The sequence below is a fragment of the Rhinoraja longicauda genome, chromosome 12, assembly GCF_053455715.1.
Source record: "Rhinoraja longicauda isolate Sanriku21f chromosome 12, sRhiLon1.1, whole genome shotgun sequence".
NCBI classification, from domain to species: Eukaryota; Metazoa; Chordata; class Chondrichthyes; order Rajiformes; family Arhynchobatidae; genus Rhinoraja; species Rhinoraja longicauda.
This window is the reverse complement of record NC_135964.1, coordinates 37,030,637-37,051,386: the sequence shown is the minus strand read 5'-3', so window position 1 is coordinate 37,051,386 and position 20,750 is coordinate 37,030,637. Positions and strand designations below refer to the sequence as shown.

Below are 20,750 nucleotides of genomic sequence, written 5' to 3'. Positions count from 1 at the left end.
TTAGCTGCACTGATATTCATCATGGACATAGTCGGTGAATCTGGAATGATCTTGTACTTAAAGCTGACTTATTCCTTTAAGTACAATTGTTTCTTGCCATTTCTGGGGGATTGCTTAGTGGGGTTGTATGGGTGAACTCAGAAATAAGTGAATGATCACTTTGATGGGATTGTACTGTAGGTCCCTGAGTGCAGGAATTAGAGGAGCAAATATGTAGAGAAATCTCAAATTGTTGCAATAGCAGGCAATTTTAACTTGCTTAATTTATAACTTGCCTAATTTTGTCTGGGACCGCCAAGGTGCCAAGGGTTTGAATTAGGTGGAATTTGTTAAGTGTTTTTCAGGAAGGTTTTCTAAAACAATATGTAGATGGCCCTACCATAGAGGGGGCAATATTGAATCTCCTATTGGGTGATGGGGCAGGGCAAGTGACTGAAGTGTTAGAGGGGGAGCTATTTAGGACCAGTGATCACTGGTCTATCAGTTTTAGAACAGTAATGAAAAAAGATAGGACTGGTCCACAAGTTTAAGTCATAAATTGTGGCAAGGCTAATCTTGATGGCATTGGATAGGAATTTGCAAATGTCGATTAAGAATGGCTATTTTCAAGTAAAGGGACATCTGGCAAGTGGAAGGCTTTTAAAAATGAGATACTAAGAAATCAGAGTCAGCATGTTCCTGTTAGAGAGGGGCAGCATTATAGAAGCCTCATTCAAGAATGATATTGAAGAATTTGTCACCAAAAAAGAGGCAAGTGTCAGGTAAAAGGAAGCTGGGATCAAGAATCCCCTGCGTCCAAGGCATGAAGGAGTACACAGAGCAAAATGAGGATATGAGATAGCTTTAGCAGATAAAAAGGAAAATCCTAAGAGATTCTACAAATATATTAAGACCAAAGGCAAACTAGGGAGAAAATTGGGCCCCTTAAGGGTCCATGTGTGGAGCCACAAGAGATGGGCGAGGTTTTAAATGAGTATTTCCCGTCAGTATTTACTGTGGAGGTCATGGTAGCTAAAGGAAGGCAAAGGTGATGTCTTGAAGCATATCTACATTACATATGGGTGGATAAATCCTTAGCCAAATGGAGACAAAATGGACTTGCTTGTAGCAGTCAGTTGGCAGTGGGGAGTTGCTTTACAGATTGGAAATCTATGCCTACTGATGTGCCATAGGGAACCAGTTGGGTCAACTGTTTGTCATCTGACATCATTGTAACAATTTGAGAATGTGTTTGTTTAAGTGTGTGGATGACAACAGAATTGGTGGTAGAGTGGATCACAGTGGGATCTAGAACAAGGGCGGCACGGTGGCGCAGCGGTAGAGTTGCTGCCTTACAGCGAATGCAGCGCCGGAGACTCAGGTTCGATCCTGACTACGGGCGCCGTCTGTACGGAGTTCTCCCCGTGACCTGCGTGGGTTTTCTCTGAGATCTTCGGTTTCCTCCCACACTCCAAAGACGTACAGGTATGTAGGTTAATTGACTGGGTAAATGTTAAAATTGTCCCTAGTGCGTGTAGGATAGTGTTAATGTGCGGGGATCACTGGGCGGCGCGGACTCGGTGGGCCGAAGGGCCTGTTTCTGCGCTGTATCTCTAAATCTAAAAAAAAAAAATCTAAAATGGGAAAATGTGCCAAGAAAAGGAATTTAATTAGGACAAATGTAGACTGTTGCATTTTGGTAAGTTAAACCAGGACAAGACTTGAACAGTAAATGTCAGGACACAGGATAGTATGGTAGAACACAGAAGCTGTATGTGCATAGTTTCTTTAGTGTCAATATGGGTGGACAGGATGGCGAAGGTGGTGTCTTCAATGGTTAGGGCATTTAATGTGTGGTGTTATCATGTTACAAGTGTACAAGATGGGATGAAACTGCATATGGAGAATTGTGCACAGCTGATTGCAGAGCAATAGGAAGGATGTCATTAAAATGGAAAGGAAAAATTCACAAGGATTTTACTGACAGTGGAAGGCTTGAATTACAAGGCTTGACAGGATAGACTGGAACCTGTTCTTCCTTGTATTAAGTTATCAAAATTTTAAAAATACAACTTCATATCATGGCATGATTTGGCTTAGTAATGGGCTCAACGTCTTGCTGAATGATCCTGTCAAAAGGACATCTTTATTCATTTTATATTTCAAAAGTTGTCCCTGAGGAGTAATTATCTTCACATATTTTATAATGTCGTATTGTAAATTCTGTGTGTATAATTGTAAATATTGCTTGGTAATGAAAATAATTTGAGGTGTGGGTACATTAATTCCTAGACTAAATTTTAAGCGAGTTGATTGCGATTAAAGATTTCTTGAGTAAATGATATTTTCTTTACAGTGGAGTTTGCTAAAGTGTTCGACCATACTTTAATGAATAACAGTCAGAAAACAAATTATTTTTAAACTAGCATGAGCATTGATTTAAAAGAGACACAAGGGCCAACTATTTCCACACAGAGGGTGGTGCGGACAAGGAATGAACTGCCAGAAAAAGTTGTAAAGGCAGGTACAATTATGACATTTAGAAGCTACAGGGAGAGGAGTGGTTAAGAAGGATGTGGGCCAGACGCAGGTAACCTGGTCAGCATGGATAAGTTAGGCTGAAAGGCCTTTATTTGTGCTGTCTATAACTGAATTTGGGGTGCTTCTGTCTGATGCCTATAAAATACATATTTGTCATATATTGCAATAGTTCACAAATTAGATTAATTGCGAGAGATATCTTTAAAAGAACAATAAAACCTGAACAGTTATCAGCCTTAAATCACAAGTTAGAACAGGGAAAAAAGATTGAATGGACACAGCACTATTTTGTAAAGCCATCCAGATTTCAGCTATTTTTATTATTATATATATATTGATTTAAGATACTGCAACTAAAACAGCAAACTGAATTCTTTAAGAGTACCCTTGATTAAAAACACCCCAAGTAATACAAACCATAAATAAATCGTGGGAGATAAATGATTCATTGTGGTTTATAAACTGCATATGTACAGTAGGGAATATTTAACAAGACTGCATAATAAGAAAATTAGGATTCTAAATCCAACTTTCAGATCATATATGATAACAAACATGTTAGCTTCAGATGGCTGTGTAACTGATTCCAAAGGCATCATAGCTTTTATGAGACGGATCTGTGCTTAATCCATGGATTGGTGCCACGGACATCAAAAGCTGATTCGTTGGAGTAAATGTAGTAAGCCAGTTCTTCGAGTGCTGGTTCTGGGTCAGTGGTGGCAAACTGTGCTGCTTCCTCCACCTCTTTCCTGACCCCAGCATCAATTTCCTACAAAACAACGCGGCTGTTAATATAACTGCAAGTAATACCATTGACAGCAATACTATTGTAAAAAGAGAAAGGTAGCAAGCACTATCACTGCAGATGGACCTTAATTCACCATACTGCAAAAATACTGGGTGCTGGCAGCAGTAACATAAATTCACAGATTGGGTAATCTCTTCAAATACCCAGTACATGAACTGCATAGGACTGAATGAGGGTATACATTTACCCTACTGTCTCCAAGAAAATGAAAAGATAACTCAGCAGGCTACTTAAAATAGGGATTCCCAATTCTAGTTTTTTTTAACTAAGAATGATTGGATAAGACTGCACTAATAATTGCTGAATTTAACTTTTTGCATATGTTTAATGCCTTTCATTTAAATGTCGTCAGTATTGAAGTACAACTTTGCAGGATCAAGTGTAACACCTTCCATCAGAAGCATACCACAAAACAACCACAGAAGGAATGAGGAATTAGTTATTTTAAGATGAAAGTCGATCTCATCATTTTATTTCATTCAAACTACAAATGCCAAGAAATATACCTTCAGTTCTTCGATGTTGGACATGTTATTCTTCAGCATCCTGTCCTTCAACATGGTAATAGGGTCACTTTTACTTCTCACCTCTTGGATTTCTTCTCTGGTACGGTAACTGTCAACATCAACGTGCAAACAAGTGTTTATTTAAATGTCTCGGACGCTGACTTTTTAAACTGATATTGGGATTACTTTGGAAACTTACTAAATACAATTGCACAATTAAAGATTGAGACCAAGTTAACTTTTGATAAGGGAATAGGTAATATATTTTTAATGAAATAAAATTACCTCAGCACCAATATGGATCTTTGGCAACAATGAAGAGGAAGTACTTTGTATTTTACCATTGACATTGAAGACCTTACAGATTGATATTCTACATTTAAGACTACTGATCAGAGGAGGTATTGAACTTCCCTTCTGTGATATATTTGAATGGTATGAACATAAACTAAGGTTCAATGTACAATTTTTTAAATGTCTTTTTTTGAGACACTATATAAAATGATTGCTGACAGGCTTATGCATCCCAATCAGAAATGTATTAAACTAATAAACCATGAGTGAATTTTATGGTTGGATTCAAATTGACATATATACTGATCAAATTGCAGCATTCAATTTGCAACAAATCTAGACAAATAAGTGCAAAAACATGTTACCAGTGGGTGGAACAAGCTGGCCCCTGACAACAATTACAATTCTTCATGGAAAGGGACAGTGGCCTTGATGGACGAAACTGTCCTATGTTACACTGTGTTATAATTTAGTGATTACTTTTTAAATAATATAAAAGCGCCAAACAAGGTCCAATGAACAATAAACGTTGTACATGACAGAAATGGGCCCTTTGGCAAATCGGGTCCATGCTGAATGCGATGCCCAAGTATGTTGATGCCATTTGCCCACACTAGGCCTTCATCCTTCTACTTTCCTTTGCTAGTACCTGTCCAAATGCCCTTTAAACAATGTAATTACACCCACTTCTACCACTTCCTCTTGCAGCCATGATTATTTGTACAAAAAAATTCTCTCTCAACTTAAACCCATGTCCTCTTATTTTAAATTCCACCCTGGAAAACGACTATCCCTCAGAATTTTATAAATCCCTAAACAAAATTACTCCAGCCTCCTATGTTCCATTGATAATAGACCTAGCCTTTCCAATCTTTACTTATAACTAGTTATTCATTCCAGGCAATATCCTAGTGAATCTCTTCTACACTATTGCTACCACATCCTTTCCGTGGTGTGCAACCAGAATTGTACACAATACTCCATGTGCAGTCTAATCAATGTTTTGCACAGCTGCAACTCTTATCCTCAATGTCTTGGCTTATAAAGGTAAGCATGCCGCCTTCACTATCCTATCTACCTATGTCGCCATTTTCGGGGAGCTAGGAACTATTGTCCCCAAGGACTCTGTCATTTGTCCTATTAGTATTTGATATTACAAAGTGCATCACCTCACTTGTCTAGATAAATTCCATCTGCTGCTGCTCCACCTAACTAATCCATATCCCTCCCACCCATTTCCTTTCACAACCTCCTTCCCTATCTACTTCTCTGCCATGTTTGTGTTGGCTGAAAACTTATCAATTCACCTACATGCTCATCCAGGTCATATATATAATATATATATATTATGACAAACAATGGTCCCAGCAATGATCCCAGTGACATAATTCAGATTTCCAGTTAGAAAATCACCCCTTAACTAAGATAGATTTGGATTCAGTTTGCCAACATATCTGGGAACCCATGTACCCTAACCTTCTGAATCAGACGACTATATCACTTTGCCAAAAACCTAACTAAATCCATGTTTAGTCCCAACTTCAATTTTCCTGATTGCCTCCTCAAATAAACTCAGATTTGTAAGACAGGATCACCCCTGAACAAAACTTGATGACTACTATTGAGTCCTTGTCTTTCCAAGTGAACATAAATACTGTACATTAGAATTTTTCCCCAGTGTCTATATATATCATACAAAAATAGCAAAGGGAAAACACAATTAAGCAAATGAAGTCAATAATCAAGGCAACATGTCTGATTTCAAGTTGAAACCAATATCTTGTGTGTTTTAATATCTCATTCAGATCTGTTATTACCTGACCCCTGGATCACTCATGCTATGTCCATGATAGCGATAAGTTTGAAGTTCCATCAAGATAGGGCCCTGAAGTTGAACATAAAGTATTAGAAATCAATGACGTAGCAACAAAGTATCTCAGTGCATCTTCAGCATTCTTTCCAATTTGCATTTCCCATTAAAAACATATTCAACTCCAGATTGAAAAATAATTTCCTTACAGCTTTACTCGTGCAAGGGAACCATGAGTCATCTTCATGTGAACACTCAAATGTGAAGACTTAATGTCGTTAACCACAAATTGCACTGATTATTAGCAATCCATCCAGAAAGCCAACCATTAGCAAAACTGTAGAAAAACTACAGTAAAATTTGGATAATCCTTCACTCTGGACTTTAGTGATGCTGAAATAAGAAGAATTTATTTGTATTATATCAGGATATTTTTTTTTATTAATACCCCAACAATTTTTTGTAAATGTCACATGGTATTACAATACTTTCCAATCAACCCAGTAGGTTTAAAGAAAGCCTGGGAACCGTGGCCAGAAGACAATGCACAAAACAATCTCTGAAAGGCTAGGGGCCAAACCATCAAGATTTCCTACTGATGACATAGTAGATTATAGTTTTACTATAATTCCAAAGAATTTCTATCAAATAGTTGACTGAATTGCTTCAATGGATTAAATATTCTATTGTTATCCTCAAGACTCATTATAGGCTAGACTTTATGACATTGTTCCACACGTACGTAGGGATATATTCCTTTTGAGTAAGCTCAACAAGGTCGTGAATCAACAAGTTAATCTCAATACTCAGATATCCTTCCTGCATTTTTCATCCAAATCTCTGACAATATTATCAACTTTATAACTCGCTGGTATGGCACTGTGACAATGGTTAGGTTCCTGGAGCACGAGCTATGGTTCCAGACCATTGGCCCAGAGAAAGGTTTAAATCCCATCTTGGTAGCTGGCAAGTTTTAATTTGGTTTTAGAGATATAGCGCGGAAACAGGCCCTTCGGCCCAACCAATGATCACCCCGTACACAAGGGACAATTTACACCTTTTTTACCAAAGCCAAATAACCTACAAACTTGTAGGTCTTTGGAGTGTGCAGCACCCGGAGAAATCCCATGCTGCTACAGAGAGAATGTACAAACTCCGTACAGACAACACCCATAGTCAGGATCAAACCAGAGTCTCTGATGCTGTAAGGTAACAACACTACTGCTGCACCACTGTGCTGCCCCACAAATTTAAGACCAAAACAAATCTAGACTCATGAAACTACCAAACTTGTTAAAAGCTCACTAAGAACTAATATTCTGCACTGCTAACAAATGAACTCCTTCCAAGTACAAAGGGAATGTCACATTTCAGTCAATAATACCTTTCCAGACCTGCAGTGGTCTGCTGCAAACTGTGTTGCTTCTCTGACACATAGCACATCCATACCATCGACCTGCAAACACATTGGTGCAAGGTGGATTCATAAAAGAAATAGAGGCAAACATAAATCAATCTTAAGATTCAAACAAGAAATACATATTGCTCTTCTTCCACATTTATATTATAGCATGTATTAGTTTAAACTTTTCCTTTCCTTGGAGACTATACTATTCTGTTCCTAAGTTAGCATCAGCTGACTATTGACAGCCATCGATAAATTGCATGAAAAGTTAATCAAGATGCTCCATTAGGTCTACGTGCAAGAGTTAGTACCCTGCTTTGTAGCAATGTGCTGCATCACTAAAAAATTGCACTGGTACCAATACCCCCTCAATAATAATTATTGTTCTTACTAATATTACTATCGCAAGTAAGAATTTAATTCAACACTCATGATAATAAACATTCCTTACAGGAAACAACTCACTTTTATCTGAATACAAGCACAAGTTATTATACAAAAGAGAATTCAAAATGTGCTTACCACATATGTAATTTGTACCACTGTTATCCAAATTATGACAGAATATAGTTACAAGTATCCCTGTGAATACCACTTAAGTGCTCTCTGTCAATGTGCACTCCAGGTTTACAATTCAATTATTTTCTCTCTAAATAAAGCATTTGAAGGATCAGCAGAAGTGTTAACAGTTCCTCTCTTTACTTATTGTATGTAAGTTGCAGCATAACTGCATGGATTATTTGTGTACATGTACACTGGCTGAAGAAACAAAAGACCCAATACCTCTGTTGTAACAAGGTAAGAAATACCATATCTAGTCCAGGATGTGCAATGTGCAGATTGCACAGTGGATTCTTTTTGATACACTTTGTACTAACAATTCAGGGTAGGTTTTATAATCCAATGCACTCCAACCAGACTTCTTATCAATTCTCTTATTGCTTAAGATATTTTGACCCAATGGATACCTTGTATAGTCATGGATATTGTGCAGAAACAGGCCCTATAGCCCACTGTCCATATTGACAACCAAACACCAATTTACACAGTGCTCCATTAGTACATGTTAAAATGCCCGTTAACTACATTCTCGTTAACTCTTCCCATATTCTAAAATATGGGACTTCCTGGTGTGGGGGGACTGCTGAGGGGGGTGGTGGGGGAGAACAAAGGAGGACCTGGTGAGGGGGAACAGTCAGGAGAGAGAGGGAAGGGGGGGAGATTCAAGGATCTGGCGCGGGATACTTTGTAACTTTGTCGGCACCCTTTACATGGTGACACTTTACAAACCTTGGGTATGTAAAACAAAGAATTTTACTGTGATTTGTCACGTGACAATAATGTATTCAATTCAATTCTATCCAACTCACCTATGTACTTGGGGAAATTTACAGAAGCCAATTAACCCACCAATCAGTGCATTTTTGGGATGTGATAAGAAATTGGAGCATCCAAAAAGAAAAATGGCACCAGGGACAACATGCAATCTTCACCTAGTCAGCACCCAAGGTCAGGATTGAACACCGGTCTCTGGTGCTATGAATCAGCAGCTCTACCAGCAGCATTACTGTGCTACATCATTGCAATTATATTAGGTATCTGTGAAAAATACCAGCTGCAGATGGACTAGCTGGTGATATCTCCACTCAAGATTGGAAAGAAAAAAGATGATTGGTTCGTAAATCACATAACATTTGCAGTCTTCACAAAGTGGGCAGCATCTTACCCTCAGACCAGGGATGTAGTCACCTCTCTTATAATAGTCCGTGCTGGCTGCTGCTCTCTCCACAGATGTACCCATACCGTATCTGTTGTTCTCACAAACAAATATGCAGGGCAGTTTCCAAAGCATAGCCATGTTGTAGGTTTCAAAAATTTGACCCTTTAAAAAAAAAGATTGATATATATAATGTGGTAGAAAAAAGATATAGTAACTACTCAAATAAATCCTACCCATGCATTCCACATTGATTTAAATAATGCAACACTTCAGAAAGTCCTGTCAATGGAAAATGTTTTAGATTTGGGATGTAATCCATCAGCCCATTCACAATTCAACGCATGTTCATATATTGTACTGAAGAGTGCATTAAGCCACAACAAGCCTCTAATGCTTGATACATTCCTAGCCACAGAGTATATCTATAGAACCACATAATCAGTTTAAAGATCCCAATTATTTATTTAGATTAAATTGCTAATGCTCGCAGATTTTGCTTCATGATTTAGGATTGCCTCATCTGGGAGGCAATAGCATCATGAACAAACCTTTCAGACTTGTAAGACTCAGAAATGAGCAAAAATAAAATAAACAAATGGTGCTGAGCCGCCTGGACTTCAACTTAGGCAGAGAGGTTGACCCTCCTATCCTGTCCTCTTCTTATCTGGAAAGTGGAGTTTTTAATATTTTAATGAACTTTCTGATTTGCAATTGACTCCTCGTAAAATGATTAAACACGTTGTTTTTACACACCACCTTTCAAAACCCTTGTGCCATGCCCCATAGCACTTTACAAGCAATTAAGTACTTTTTAAGTGCAATCACTGTTGTAATATAGAAAACGTATCTTTCAATCTGCAGACAAAGCTCCCACCAAATATAACATCAAATATAGATGCTCCCCGACTTATGATGCTTCGTCTTACGATATTTTGACTTTGTGATGGTGCAAACGGCAGCGACCCATAGCAAGCTGCACCTCGCTTCCGGCCAAGTGATCAGGTGCATTAAATGCATTTTGACTTACGATATTTTTGGTTAACGATGGGTTTTTCAGAATGTAACCCCATCGTAAGTTGAGGAGCACCTGTACACAACTTCAGTAATGTGTGATAATTATTGGCCAGGATATCCGGGATAACTCCCCTGTTCCTCTTCAGAGGAGCACTTCCAGGCAGAGAATTCAGACCATACAGTCTAGCTCAGCATGTCATCATTGTACCACAATGTTTTGACACACTGATACACAGTTGAACTTCAGGATCAGTTACCTCTATTGTTTCACACTGTCATACGACTGATCAGAAAGCACACTTTACCTGATTGGCAGCACCATCACCGTACAGAGTAACACAAACCTCGTTCTTCTCCAAGTATTTACAAGCCAATGCAATCCCTGCTCCAATAGGAACCTGATACAAAGGAACAACTATAAATCAGATGTATTGCTTTTCCATCTATTGCTTATCAGATACTTAGTTTCACTGTAGAGTCATGAATTAAACTGCAGAATTTTAGATCCAAACATTTTCCAAGTGGTGAGATCCCATGGACCCATGTTTACCTGTGCACCAACAATGCCATTGCCACCATAGAAGTTGTCAGCATACATGTGCATGGATCCACCTCTGCCTTTTGCACAACCACCACGTCTACCTGTTCAGATCATACATATGTTTGTGAGAAAAGGTCAGCTCGCAGCCAATTCAAGAATATTTAAAGTCGTAAGAAAAATGACAAGACCCCAGGGAATAGGGAGAAACATTCGTTTTACATAAACCCAGAAATACTTGAAGATGCAAGATTAACTTTGTGGTTCATGACAATTATCTGTAATTAATAGAATGTCAGATTCTGTTTGCAAATTTAGATCCTGTGTATTCTGACCTTATACATTACAAAGGGTGCTCCTTAAAGGTACAGGCTGGAGTCTCTTGGATAAATTAAAGGTTGGAAGTTTTTCCAGTTTCTCAGTACACGTGGCAATAATATACAAACACCAAATACCACCTAAATAAAACACAAAGTACAGGTTTAACTCAGTCTGTCAAGCAGCATCTCTGTACAACATGGATAGCGATGTCTCAGGTTGGAATTCTTCTCCAGGCCTGAAGAATGGGTCCCAAAATGAAATGTCACCTATCCATATGCTCCAGAGAAACTGCCTTACTCCAACAATTTGTGATTTATTTATGTGGTATTTGGTGTTTGTTTATTATTGTGTGTACTGAAAAACAGTAAAAAACCTCTAACATAATTTATCCAAGACACAATGCAATTTCAAATTGCTACCTCAAGATGGGGTAGAATATGATACATTTAAAACAAAATACTGTAGATTTTCTTAATAAATTAGCTTTTTGAGCTAAACAAAACATTTCTTACCGGTGAGCTCAGCCATGATTTCTTTAGCACTAATCCCACGCGTGTATGTGAAACCATGAGACCGATAAGCTGTTATAAGGTGATCCGTCGGCTTAATTGCAACTTCAATTCCAACACAACAAGCCTCCTGTTGTTGGAAAAAACAGTAGTCCATATAGATGATATTAACTGTATTTTCCCATCGACTTGATTAATGAGATATGATTTCCCATGCACAAAATCAAACTATCCCATATCAACCCCGACATTCCAAATGCATGTATATCTTATCCCTCAGAATCCCCTCAAGTCACTTTCCTATTCCAGATGTTAGGCTTACTGGTCTTTTGTTCCTGGGTTTTATTTTGCAGCCCTTTTTAAACAGAAGCACAATATTAGCCACCCTTGCCAGCACCGTAGCTGTGGCTAATGATGATGCATACATCTCAGCCAGGGCTGCTGCAATTTCTTCTCTTAGTTCCCAGTGTGTTTGGTACGCCTGTTCAAGCTCAAAAAAAATATCCATCTTCAACTGTTTTAAGATGTGCAGCAAACCTCTGCTGCAATGTGGAATATCCCCAAAGCATCCCCATTAATTTCCCCCAAGTTCGCTTATCTTCATGATTTCTCCAGAGTGGAAACAGGAGAAATATTCATTGAGGATCTCATTAAACTCCTGCGGCTCCACACATAAACATATTACCCCCTCGTTACTCTTTTTCCCTTGATTTATCAAATCTCTTTAGATTCTCCTTAATTTTCTCTGACTAAGCCAACTCATGGCCTTTTTTTCTCTCTCTAGATTTCCTTCTTAAATATAAACCTGCATCCCCTATACTCCTCCAGTAATACAGTTGATCCCAGCTGCCTGTACCTGACCAATGCCACCTTTTTTTTCTGGCCAGAGATTCATTATCTCTCCTGTTCTAGGATTCAGCTTATTTTCCTGACAGCCATGCCCTTCACTCTAATAGGAATATGCAGAAGAACTCTTGTTAGAAGCCAGTGTCTGGGCAGAAAAAACTGTCCCATAGCTTACCACATAGCACCTTGTCAAACTACAAGGCGAGGATCCATTCTGTGAGCCAGACCTCTTTCGCACAATAGCCTTCTGAACAACCAGTTTAGGAGAAGCTCAAACCTAATGACTAATATTACTTGCGATTTAAATTTGATTCTCTGATAGAATTTGAACATTCTCATGTTTCCGAAAAATTATTTCTACTTTGCACGAAGTTTCACGCATGGTTCAAGATACTTTGAATCAATGGAACAACAATGGAAATTTTCCCAAAGACTTTTCAGAAAATAAGCTGAATTAAATTAAACATCTTTTTTTTGGAGAGACAATGTTAGATGCTAGGGATGTAAAAATTGCAGTCACATTTCTAGCCCATGTAGTATTTTGTTTTTGGACTTAAAAAACAATTCTCTGAAGGAACAATACTGATTAATTTTCTATTACATACTTGGCCATCATACAAATGGCAGAAACCACGAATGATCTTCTGTTTGTATAGTTGATCTGCCTTCAGCTCCATGCGACGAATCAGTTGCATTGTCCGGTAGTATTTAAGGCCATCTTCTCTTGTCAGGATGGTTGTGCTGGGAGGACCTTCTTCAACACGATGCAAATCACATTTCTAGATTTAAAGAGGAGAGAATGAACGAAAGAGGGGTGGAAATGACTTATTTTTGCCCCATTAGAAAGTTAATATACAAACACCCATGAATGTAGCAGACGTTTGAGGGAGATAATATTACATTAGGAATATTGAAGAATTATTTAAAATGAGAATAAATGAAATAGCAAAGAGCTTCCAAAAGGACGTCCAAATTACTGACATGTTATCTATAGATATTTTGCAATTCATAGCTTGTGACTGACTTAAATTCAGTCATGTTTCAATTCTCTTATCTCTCATCTATTCAAATAAAGAACCTCGGGGGTTATATTTCACAAGAAACGAAGAGAAAATACCCAAAATTGTATTACCTTAATATCAAATGACGCTTCAGATGCGAAGTCTGCATAATTGCGAGATCCCACAAGAACTTTGGCAGGCTGAAAGAAATCAAATGCAGAATTTTGAAGGCCCAGCAAAAATCAAAAGCAATGAGATGCATAATGGAGTGTGCAGACAGTGCATCAAAAAAGAAGAGATAGAGAAATCATGTATTCGCGGCAGAACCACTAACAAATGGAACAGTAATTTTCTATGCTAAGGTATTAGCCTTACATTGGGTGCACAGGATAATTGAATAGGTGAAGTGCAAGCTAAGTGTAGTCAGCATTATTGGGTTGGGGTGGGGAATATGGATGTGTGCTATAAATTCACATATAGCAAATTAAAGCAGCAAGATCAATGACCAGTTAACATGCCTCTGGTAGTTTTGAAAGGAAGAACCATATGCTCAAATGCTCCAATATTCAAAAATGTATGCATAAACCAAACTTTACAACAAAAGGCAAATAGCATCATTAGCTGCTCCCCTTTGCAAATATCAAAGGGGAGAAATGTGTAGCTTTTGCCTATTCCCCTTGCAACGTGGCTAAAAATCAGAATTCAATGAAGGCTTCTGATATAAATACACTTGGCAGAATATATGTTCATGTCACAACATGAAATACCACACCATTGGACTTTCAGAGCATTATCGTCCAATGTTGGCAATTCCCCACGTAACCGGCAACAAATTTTGCCAAAGGGGTCATCCAATGCCAGAGTCCAAATCTCGAGAGTGATGTTGCAGCAAATCCCCTGCACTGGGTATGGGGAACCAGTCCAGAAACCTGCGCCAGGCCAGACAATGTGCAGGAAGAAAGAGCATCTCCATTCTTCGGAATGGAAAGGTACAGCTGTAAGCTTTTATAAATTTACATTGTTAATTGATTTGCTTGGTCAGTCTGGAGAAAAGGATAAAATATGCACAATATTTATTGGGTAACAACGAGAGGCAGAAGGCAAGAGAGGAAAATATATGTTTAGTCTGAGCTATTGTAAATTGATGTATTTGAAGTGATTTCTCATTCTTGTTCTCTACCTGTTCCAGACTACAGTCAGACCTGTTACAGTGAGTGAGGGGGAACTGATTTAATTTTTTTCGGTTTCATTCAATTCATTAGATGCAGTGAGAACGGGGCAAGGGAAATTTTATATTTTATTTAGTTAGCTCAATTGATTAAAGAATTGGAATAGATTTTTTGGCCAAATCAGTCAGGAGGTTGACAAGACTTGAGCCACAAAAATAAATTGACCATACCAATAAATAGGACATTAAAAAAAAAAATCAAATTGGCTGATCAGAAAAGTGACTGACGTTTAGCCTACAATACATTATTACCCAGTAAAAAGTTGTATTTGATTATCTGCAATAATTAAAACCATCATAACTCACTGGTACCTCTAGAGTTCACATAATGCAGGCAGTCCAGCCAATGATTTTGATTAAACCAAAATCATTGGTAGGAATCCTCAGTATAAATTCTGATTTCATTATTTGAATCTTTTGTTTTCCCTCTGAGATATAACATCATTCCACTTTCTCAAATGATTATCTATGAAAATTTGACAATCCTCCTTGGAATCCTGTTGCCGCTGTGCAAAACTTGAGGATGTCACCTATCCACTTCCTCCAGAGAGGCTGCCAGTACTGCAGAACTGAATTACTCTAGCATATTGTGTCTTTTTTTCACCAGTACATGGTCTGGATTAGAGAAAATTAACAATGAGGAGAGGTTGGCCAAACTTGAATTGTTTTCATTGGAGTGCCAGAGGCCAAGAGGTCGCCTGATATAAAATTATGAGAGGCATCAAAACAGTATACAGTTATTTTCCCATTAGTTGGTAGCTCATAAGAGGCAAACCTAAATCCTCCACTTTACTGTATTGTTAATTTATGCTATTTAAATAGGACCAGTTAACTTTTAAAAAATTACCTAATGAATTTGAATCCGGGGGCCTGATTATCAATTCAACCTTGAAAGTCATATAGGCCTTAGATTCAAAGTCATTTTCAAACACTGAACTATAAATAATTGCTCATGACATTGTACAAACACAATGCAGCACAACCTCAGAATTATAAACACACCAGATCTCTTAAAGATTGTATTGCATCACTAGATTCTCTACTAAATATTCAATCTCAAGATGAGGGAGATCCGCATTGCAAAAAAATTATTACCTAACCTGTTCCTCACTTTTTGCACTGTCATTGGATTATACTCTCCCAATCCAACTGCGACATCTTTCAGAACAAGATTAAAACACCATCTTTGGCTCTAATTGCTTATGCTAACTGCAATTCTTTGCCATTTTTGACCTATATAAGATCTTTGGGTCAGAAAGTCAAAGATCCAGTGGCAGAGGAGGGTGCTGATTCCTATATCCAGGAGTTTGGAGATGAATTTGGATGTGTTGAAGGTGGAGCTATAGTCGATGAATAGGAGTATGTGTTCTCTAGGTGTCATAGAGACTTACAGCATGGAAACAGGCCAACATGGCCCAACTACACTAGTCCCACCTACCTGTTTGGCCCATATCCCTCTAAACCTGTCCCATCATTGTGTTCCAGAGATGAGCTTAGGGCCAAGAAGATATGGTGAGTATATGGAATGAGAAATAGTTGAGACAGGTACAATAACATCATTTAAAAGATGTTTGGATAGGCACATGGATAGGAAAGGTTTAGAGGGATATGGGTCAAAGATGGGCAGCTGGACCCCACTTAGACAGGGCATCATAATCGACATGAATGCTTTGACCTTAAGTGCATCTTTCTGTGCTGTATGATTCCATACCATAGATCAGTTTTCTTCAGAACTAATCAGGAAGTGTTTAACTCGGGGTGAACTAAACTCCAGAATGAAGATCACCCAAAGCTCAGTAGTTGACCTGCAGCATGCAGACACTACTTACATTTGCACGTTTTTAGTCATCATTAGCTTCTTCACTCAAGAACACATGGATGTTCTTGCACTCAATATTATATAACACAGAACAGTACAGCACAACACAAGAACAGCCCCTTCAGCCCACATTGTCTATGTTGACAATGATACCAATTTAAACTAACTCCATCATAGTATATTACCTGCCTGTTCATGTGCCTGTCTAAATGTTGCTATCGAAACACCAGAGACAAAGGTCCTGTACCAACCTGCCTCTACTACACCACAATGCCCTCTTGAATAAAGGCTCACGACAAAGACGCTTGAAAATATGGACCACTTCTCATAACTCAGGAGTCACCAGTCAGCAAAGACAGACGTTGACCATGAAATTCAGCATCGTCCTCAATGAACCAACACAATTGTTGGATTGAAGAAAACAGCATTTGAAGATCAAAAGCAACTGACATGATACTCAGCAGATTCAATCACTTCCTGATCACTGCCCTCATATATATATCTAAGACCTACACCACCTACAATGGGCGTCTCAAGGCATAGGACAGATAGCACCAATGCTGTCTGCATAAAATTCCCCAACATCATTGGAAGGACCAGTGTCCTTTCCCAAGCTAATATTCCCAGCATTGAGGCTAGTTACACTCTATCAGCTATGCTGTGAAGGTCATTTGCTTGCATGCCCGACCAGACTTCAAAAACAAATAGTAGACACCAAAATCTGAAGTAATTCAGCGGGACAGACAGCATCTCTGGAGAGAAGGAATGGGTGACATTTTGGGTCGAGACCCTTCTTCAGACTGGTTAGGGATAAGGGAAACAAGAAATATAGACAGTGATGTGGAGAGATAGAGAACAATGAAAGATATGCAAAAAAATAACAATGATAAAGGAAACAGGCCATTGTAAGCTGTTTGTGGGGTGAAAATGAGAAGCTAGTGTGACTTGGATGGGAAGAGGGATAGCGAGAGAGGGAATGCTGGGGCTACCTGAATTGAGAGAAATCAATATTCATACCACTGGGTTATAAGCTGCCCAGGCAAAATATGAGATGCTGTTCCTCCAATTTGCGTTTAGCCTCGTTCTGAAAATGGATGAGACCGAGGACAGAAAGGTCTGTGTAGGAATGGGAAGGAGAATTAAAGTGTCCAGCAACCGGGAGATCAGGTTGGCGCACGCGGGCTGAGCAAAGGTGTTCCGTGAAACGATCGCCCAGTCTGCGTTTGGTCTCGCCGATGTATAAGAGTCCACGTCTTGAACAACAGATACAGTACATGAGGTGTAAGTGAACCTCTGCTAACCTGACAGGACTGTCAGGGTCCCGCAACAGAGTTGAGGGAGGAGGTATAGCAAAGGTATTGCATCTTCTGCGGTTGCAGGGGAAGGTACCTGGGGAGGGGGTGGTTCAGGTGGAAGGGATGAGTTAATCAGGGAGTTACGGAGGGAACGGTCTCTGCGGAATGCGGAAAGGGGAAAACACTTGGAAAACAAATCCCTTACTCCCAGCCCCAACATAGAAAGAAATGACCAGACGGACAAAGAAAATGATTCAAAATGTGCTCAGTGCCTCTGGAAAATAATGCACTGATGCTAGGATATCCTTGGTTTGTGACATCTCAATTTAATGAATAAAAATTAAGGATGATGTGAACCTTGAGGCCATATATTGGAAGCACACCAAAGCCCTGGATAAGCACATCTATCCAACCCATTGGGCATCACCTGCCTGACCCATCTGGCACAACCTGCCCCATCTGTGGCAGAGTCGACAGCTCCCACATTGGCCTTATCAGCCACTCCAGAACACACAAATACAGAAAGGAAGCAAGTCCTCCTCTATTCTGAGGGACTGCATAAGAGGAAGAAACCAAACATCAATTGGAGGGAATATGTTGGAAAGTATTATTAAAAAGATAATAGGGCACCTGGAAAATTATATGCCTATGTTTACACTCGCCAATTGTATATTGTGAAAGGGAAATCTCGTCAGACAGATCAAGAAAATGGAGGCGTGACTAATTAACTGGGACTCCAGCAATGATTAAAGACAATGTCTTTGGTCTTCCTATTAAACAGCAAGAACAAGTGTCTGCCCATCAGAATGAACGCTGATCAAGCAATCTGATAATTGAGAGACAGCAAAAGGCATCCAGAGAGTGCTCATTGAGAGTAGGAGAAAGCTTAAGGTCAGCCAGGCACCAGGAAAACATTTACATGGAACATAGAATGGTACAGCACAGAGGAACAGGCCCTTTGGTCCACACCGCCTGTGCTGAACATAATGCCAAATTAATCCAATCGCCTCTGCATGTGATCCACATCCCTCCATTCCCTCTACACTCGTGTGCCTATCTCACAGCCTCTTAAATGCCTCTGAACTATCTGCTTCCACCATTACCCTCAACAGCATATTTCAGGCACCTACAACTCTGAAAATTGTGCTCCACACTGACTGAAGGAAAGCAACCATATACCTTCTTTACCACTCTATCTACTTGTGTGCCACTTTCAGGGAGCTTATGGACATGGAACCAAAATTCCCCAGTATATCAATGTCTTTCTGTGTACTCCCCCCTTACATCCGACCTCCCGAAGTGTAAAACCTCTCACACTTATTCGTGTTAAACTCCAACTGCCATTTTCCCCATCCATATCTGTAACTGTTTCGCACTTGCAAACACCGGTCACCTTGAAGGGGTAGAGGACAATCCTCAGTCAGTTCTGAAAGGGTGGAGGTGGAGGCTGGGGACTGTGGTTAAAGGGAAAAGAACACAAACCCTGTGAAGCCTGACAGGTGGGTGCTGGGGTCAGGGGGGGGTAATGGTTTTGTTTATAACGTTGCTTTAATGTAACGTTGAAAGAGCTGAAGAATCCAAGCCACTCCATTCCCAGCGGCCCAGCCCCTATCTGCCCAGATAGATTTCTCCCTCCCATTGACAGCGGGGGGAATGGGGTTGTTGGCGCTGCTCGGAAGGGGCCGGCATTGGCTCGATGGGCCGAGTAGCCTCCGTGGGACACGCACGCACACGGGAGAGAGACACGCTCCCCACTTCACCCCCGGATCTCCCGCAGTCGCGGCCCCCCCTCGTCCTCCCGTCACCTTCAGCCCCGGGCGCCCTCGCCCTCGGCTCCGCCATCTGCACCGAGGCGGGGGGGGGGTAACTGAGCCCGACCGACCGCACTCTCCCTCGCTCTCTCCCTCCCTCCCTCCCATGGGCCATGGCCCCGGTACTCACGCCGTTGTTTCCCCGGATCAGACTGCCCAGGAGCCGCAACATCGTGGTCATCACCGAAAACCCGAGGCACAGGGCCAAGCGGAGCGGAGCGAAGCGGGCGGGCGGGCCGAGTAGCGGATTTCCGGAGTTGGGTGACGATCAGCGCACTCCCGGAGTGAGTGAAGAAGGACTATCGGAGCAAGTCTCACGTCTGCAGATTCTCAAGTGTTTTATTGTCATATGTCCCAGATAAAATAATGAAATTCTTATATTTGCAGCAACACAACAGAATATGTAAACATATTACGCTGTAAACAATATAATAAATTGGGCGGAGTTGCTGCCTTAATACTGACAGCGAGACCCGGGTTCGATCCCGACTAAAGGTACTGCCAGTACGAGTTTGTATGTTCTCTCCGTGACTTACATGGGTTTTCTCCGAGATCTTCGGTTTCCTCCCACACTCCAGAGACGTACAAGTATGTAGGTTAATTGGCTTGGTAAATGTAAAAATTGGCCCTAGTGGGTATAGGATAGTGTTAATATGTGGGGATCGCTGGTCGGCGTGGACCCGGTGGGCCGAAGGGCCTGTTTCCGCGCTGAATCGCTAAACTAAACTGAACGAGAGAAAAAAAAGTTCTGTATATGTGTATATACATTCAGTATATGTGTATACTCACAAATACACATATCATATATATACACACACACATGCACACAAACAATAATAGTGAAGGCGAAATGGGGAATATATTGTTAACATTCTTAAAACTGCATAAAACCTCATTCTTACTCTGCATAAAGAGGATGCCAACGACAGTAAGATATGCCCTTCACCCTTCTTATGGTGGCCACTACTATCTTCATTGAGTAAAGAGATGCCATGAATTTAGAACTGGCCTAGTTATACTACTTATTAGATAACATTGGAAACATATCTGTCAGTATTTGTCACTTTTAAAACTGCAAACATTCTCCAGTATTTAATGTTTATTCTTTATTTTATGAAATTCACAGAAGCAAGCCACTGTGTCACCAGGTATAAGACAACCAGTAAAATGCCCTGCACCTCCTCTCTTCTATCTTTCTTCCCGCTCAGAGGCACTGTAGGGAAGAGTGAAGTCAGACAGGGTTATAGTGATAGGGGGACGGACAGGAGATCCTGTAGCCATAAACAAGACTCAAAAATGGTGTGT

General features: G+C 40.0%; 1 protein-coding gene across 1 annotated transcript; it reads right to left on the bottom strand.

The window, feature by feature from the left end:
- Nucleotides 1-2,804: 2,804 nt before the first annotated feature.
- On the bottom strand, nucleotides 2,805-19,712 carry LOC144598914 (pyruvate dehydrogenase E1 component subunit alpha, mitochondrial-like). The gene is made up of 11 exons (XM_078409492.1): nucleotides 19,576-19,712; nucleotides 13,424-13,492; nucleotides 12,897-13,070; nucleotides 11,449-11,575; nucleotides 10,628-10,719; nucleotides 10,383-10,475; nucleotides 9,070-9,225; nucleotides 7,323-7,394; nucleotides 5,946-6,013; nucleotides 3,835-3,943; nucleotides 2,805-3,289 (listed from the first exon to the last, which is right to left on the bottom strand). Exons 1-11 carry the CDS (start codon nucleotides 19,624-19,626, stop codon nucleotides 3,125-3,127), a joined length of 1,176 nt encoding a protein of 391 aa, XP_078265618.1. The 5' UTR covers nucleotides 19,627-19,712; the 3' UTR covers nucleotides 2,805-3,124.
- Nucleotides 19,713-20,750: the final 1,038 nt, after the last annotated feature.

Coding starts and splice junctions, on each gene's coding strand:
- LOC144598914 (XM_078409492.1), bottom strand. CDS start 19,626: ATGACCACGATGTTGCGGCTCCTGGGCAGTCTGATCCGGGGAAACAAC. Junction 11,576..12,896: donor GCCATTTGTATGATGGCCAA/GTATGTAATAGA, acceptor TTCCAACAACAG/GAGGCTTGTTGTGTTGGAAT. Junction 3,944..5,945: donor ATGAGTGATCCAGGGGTCAG/GTAATAACAGAT, acceptor TGATGTTGACAG/TTACCGTACCAGAGAAGAAA.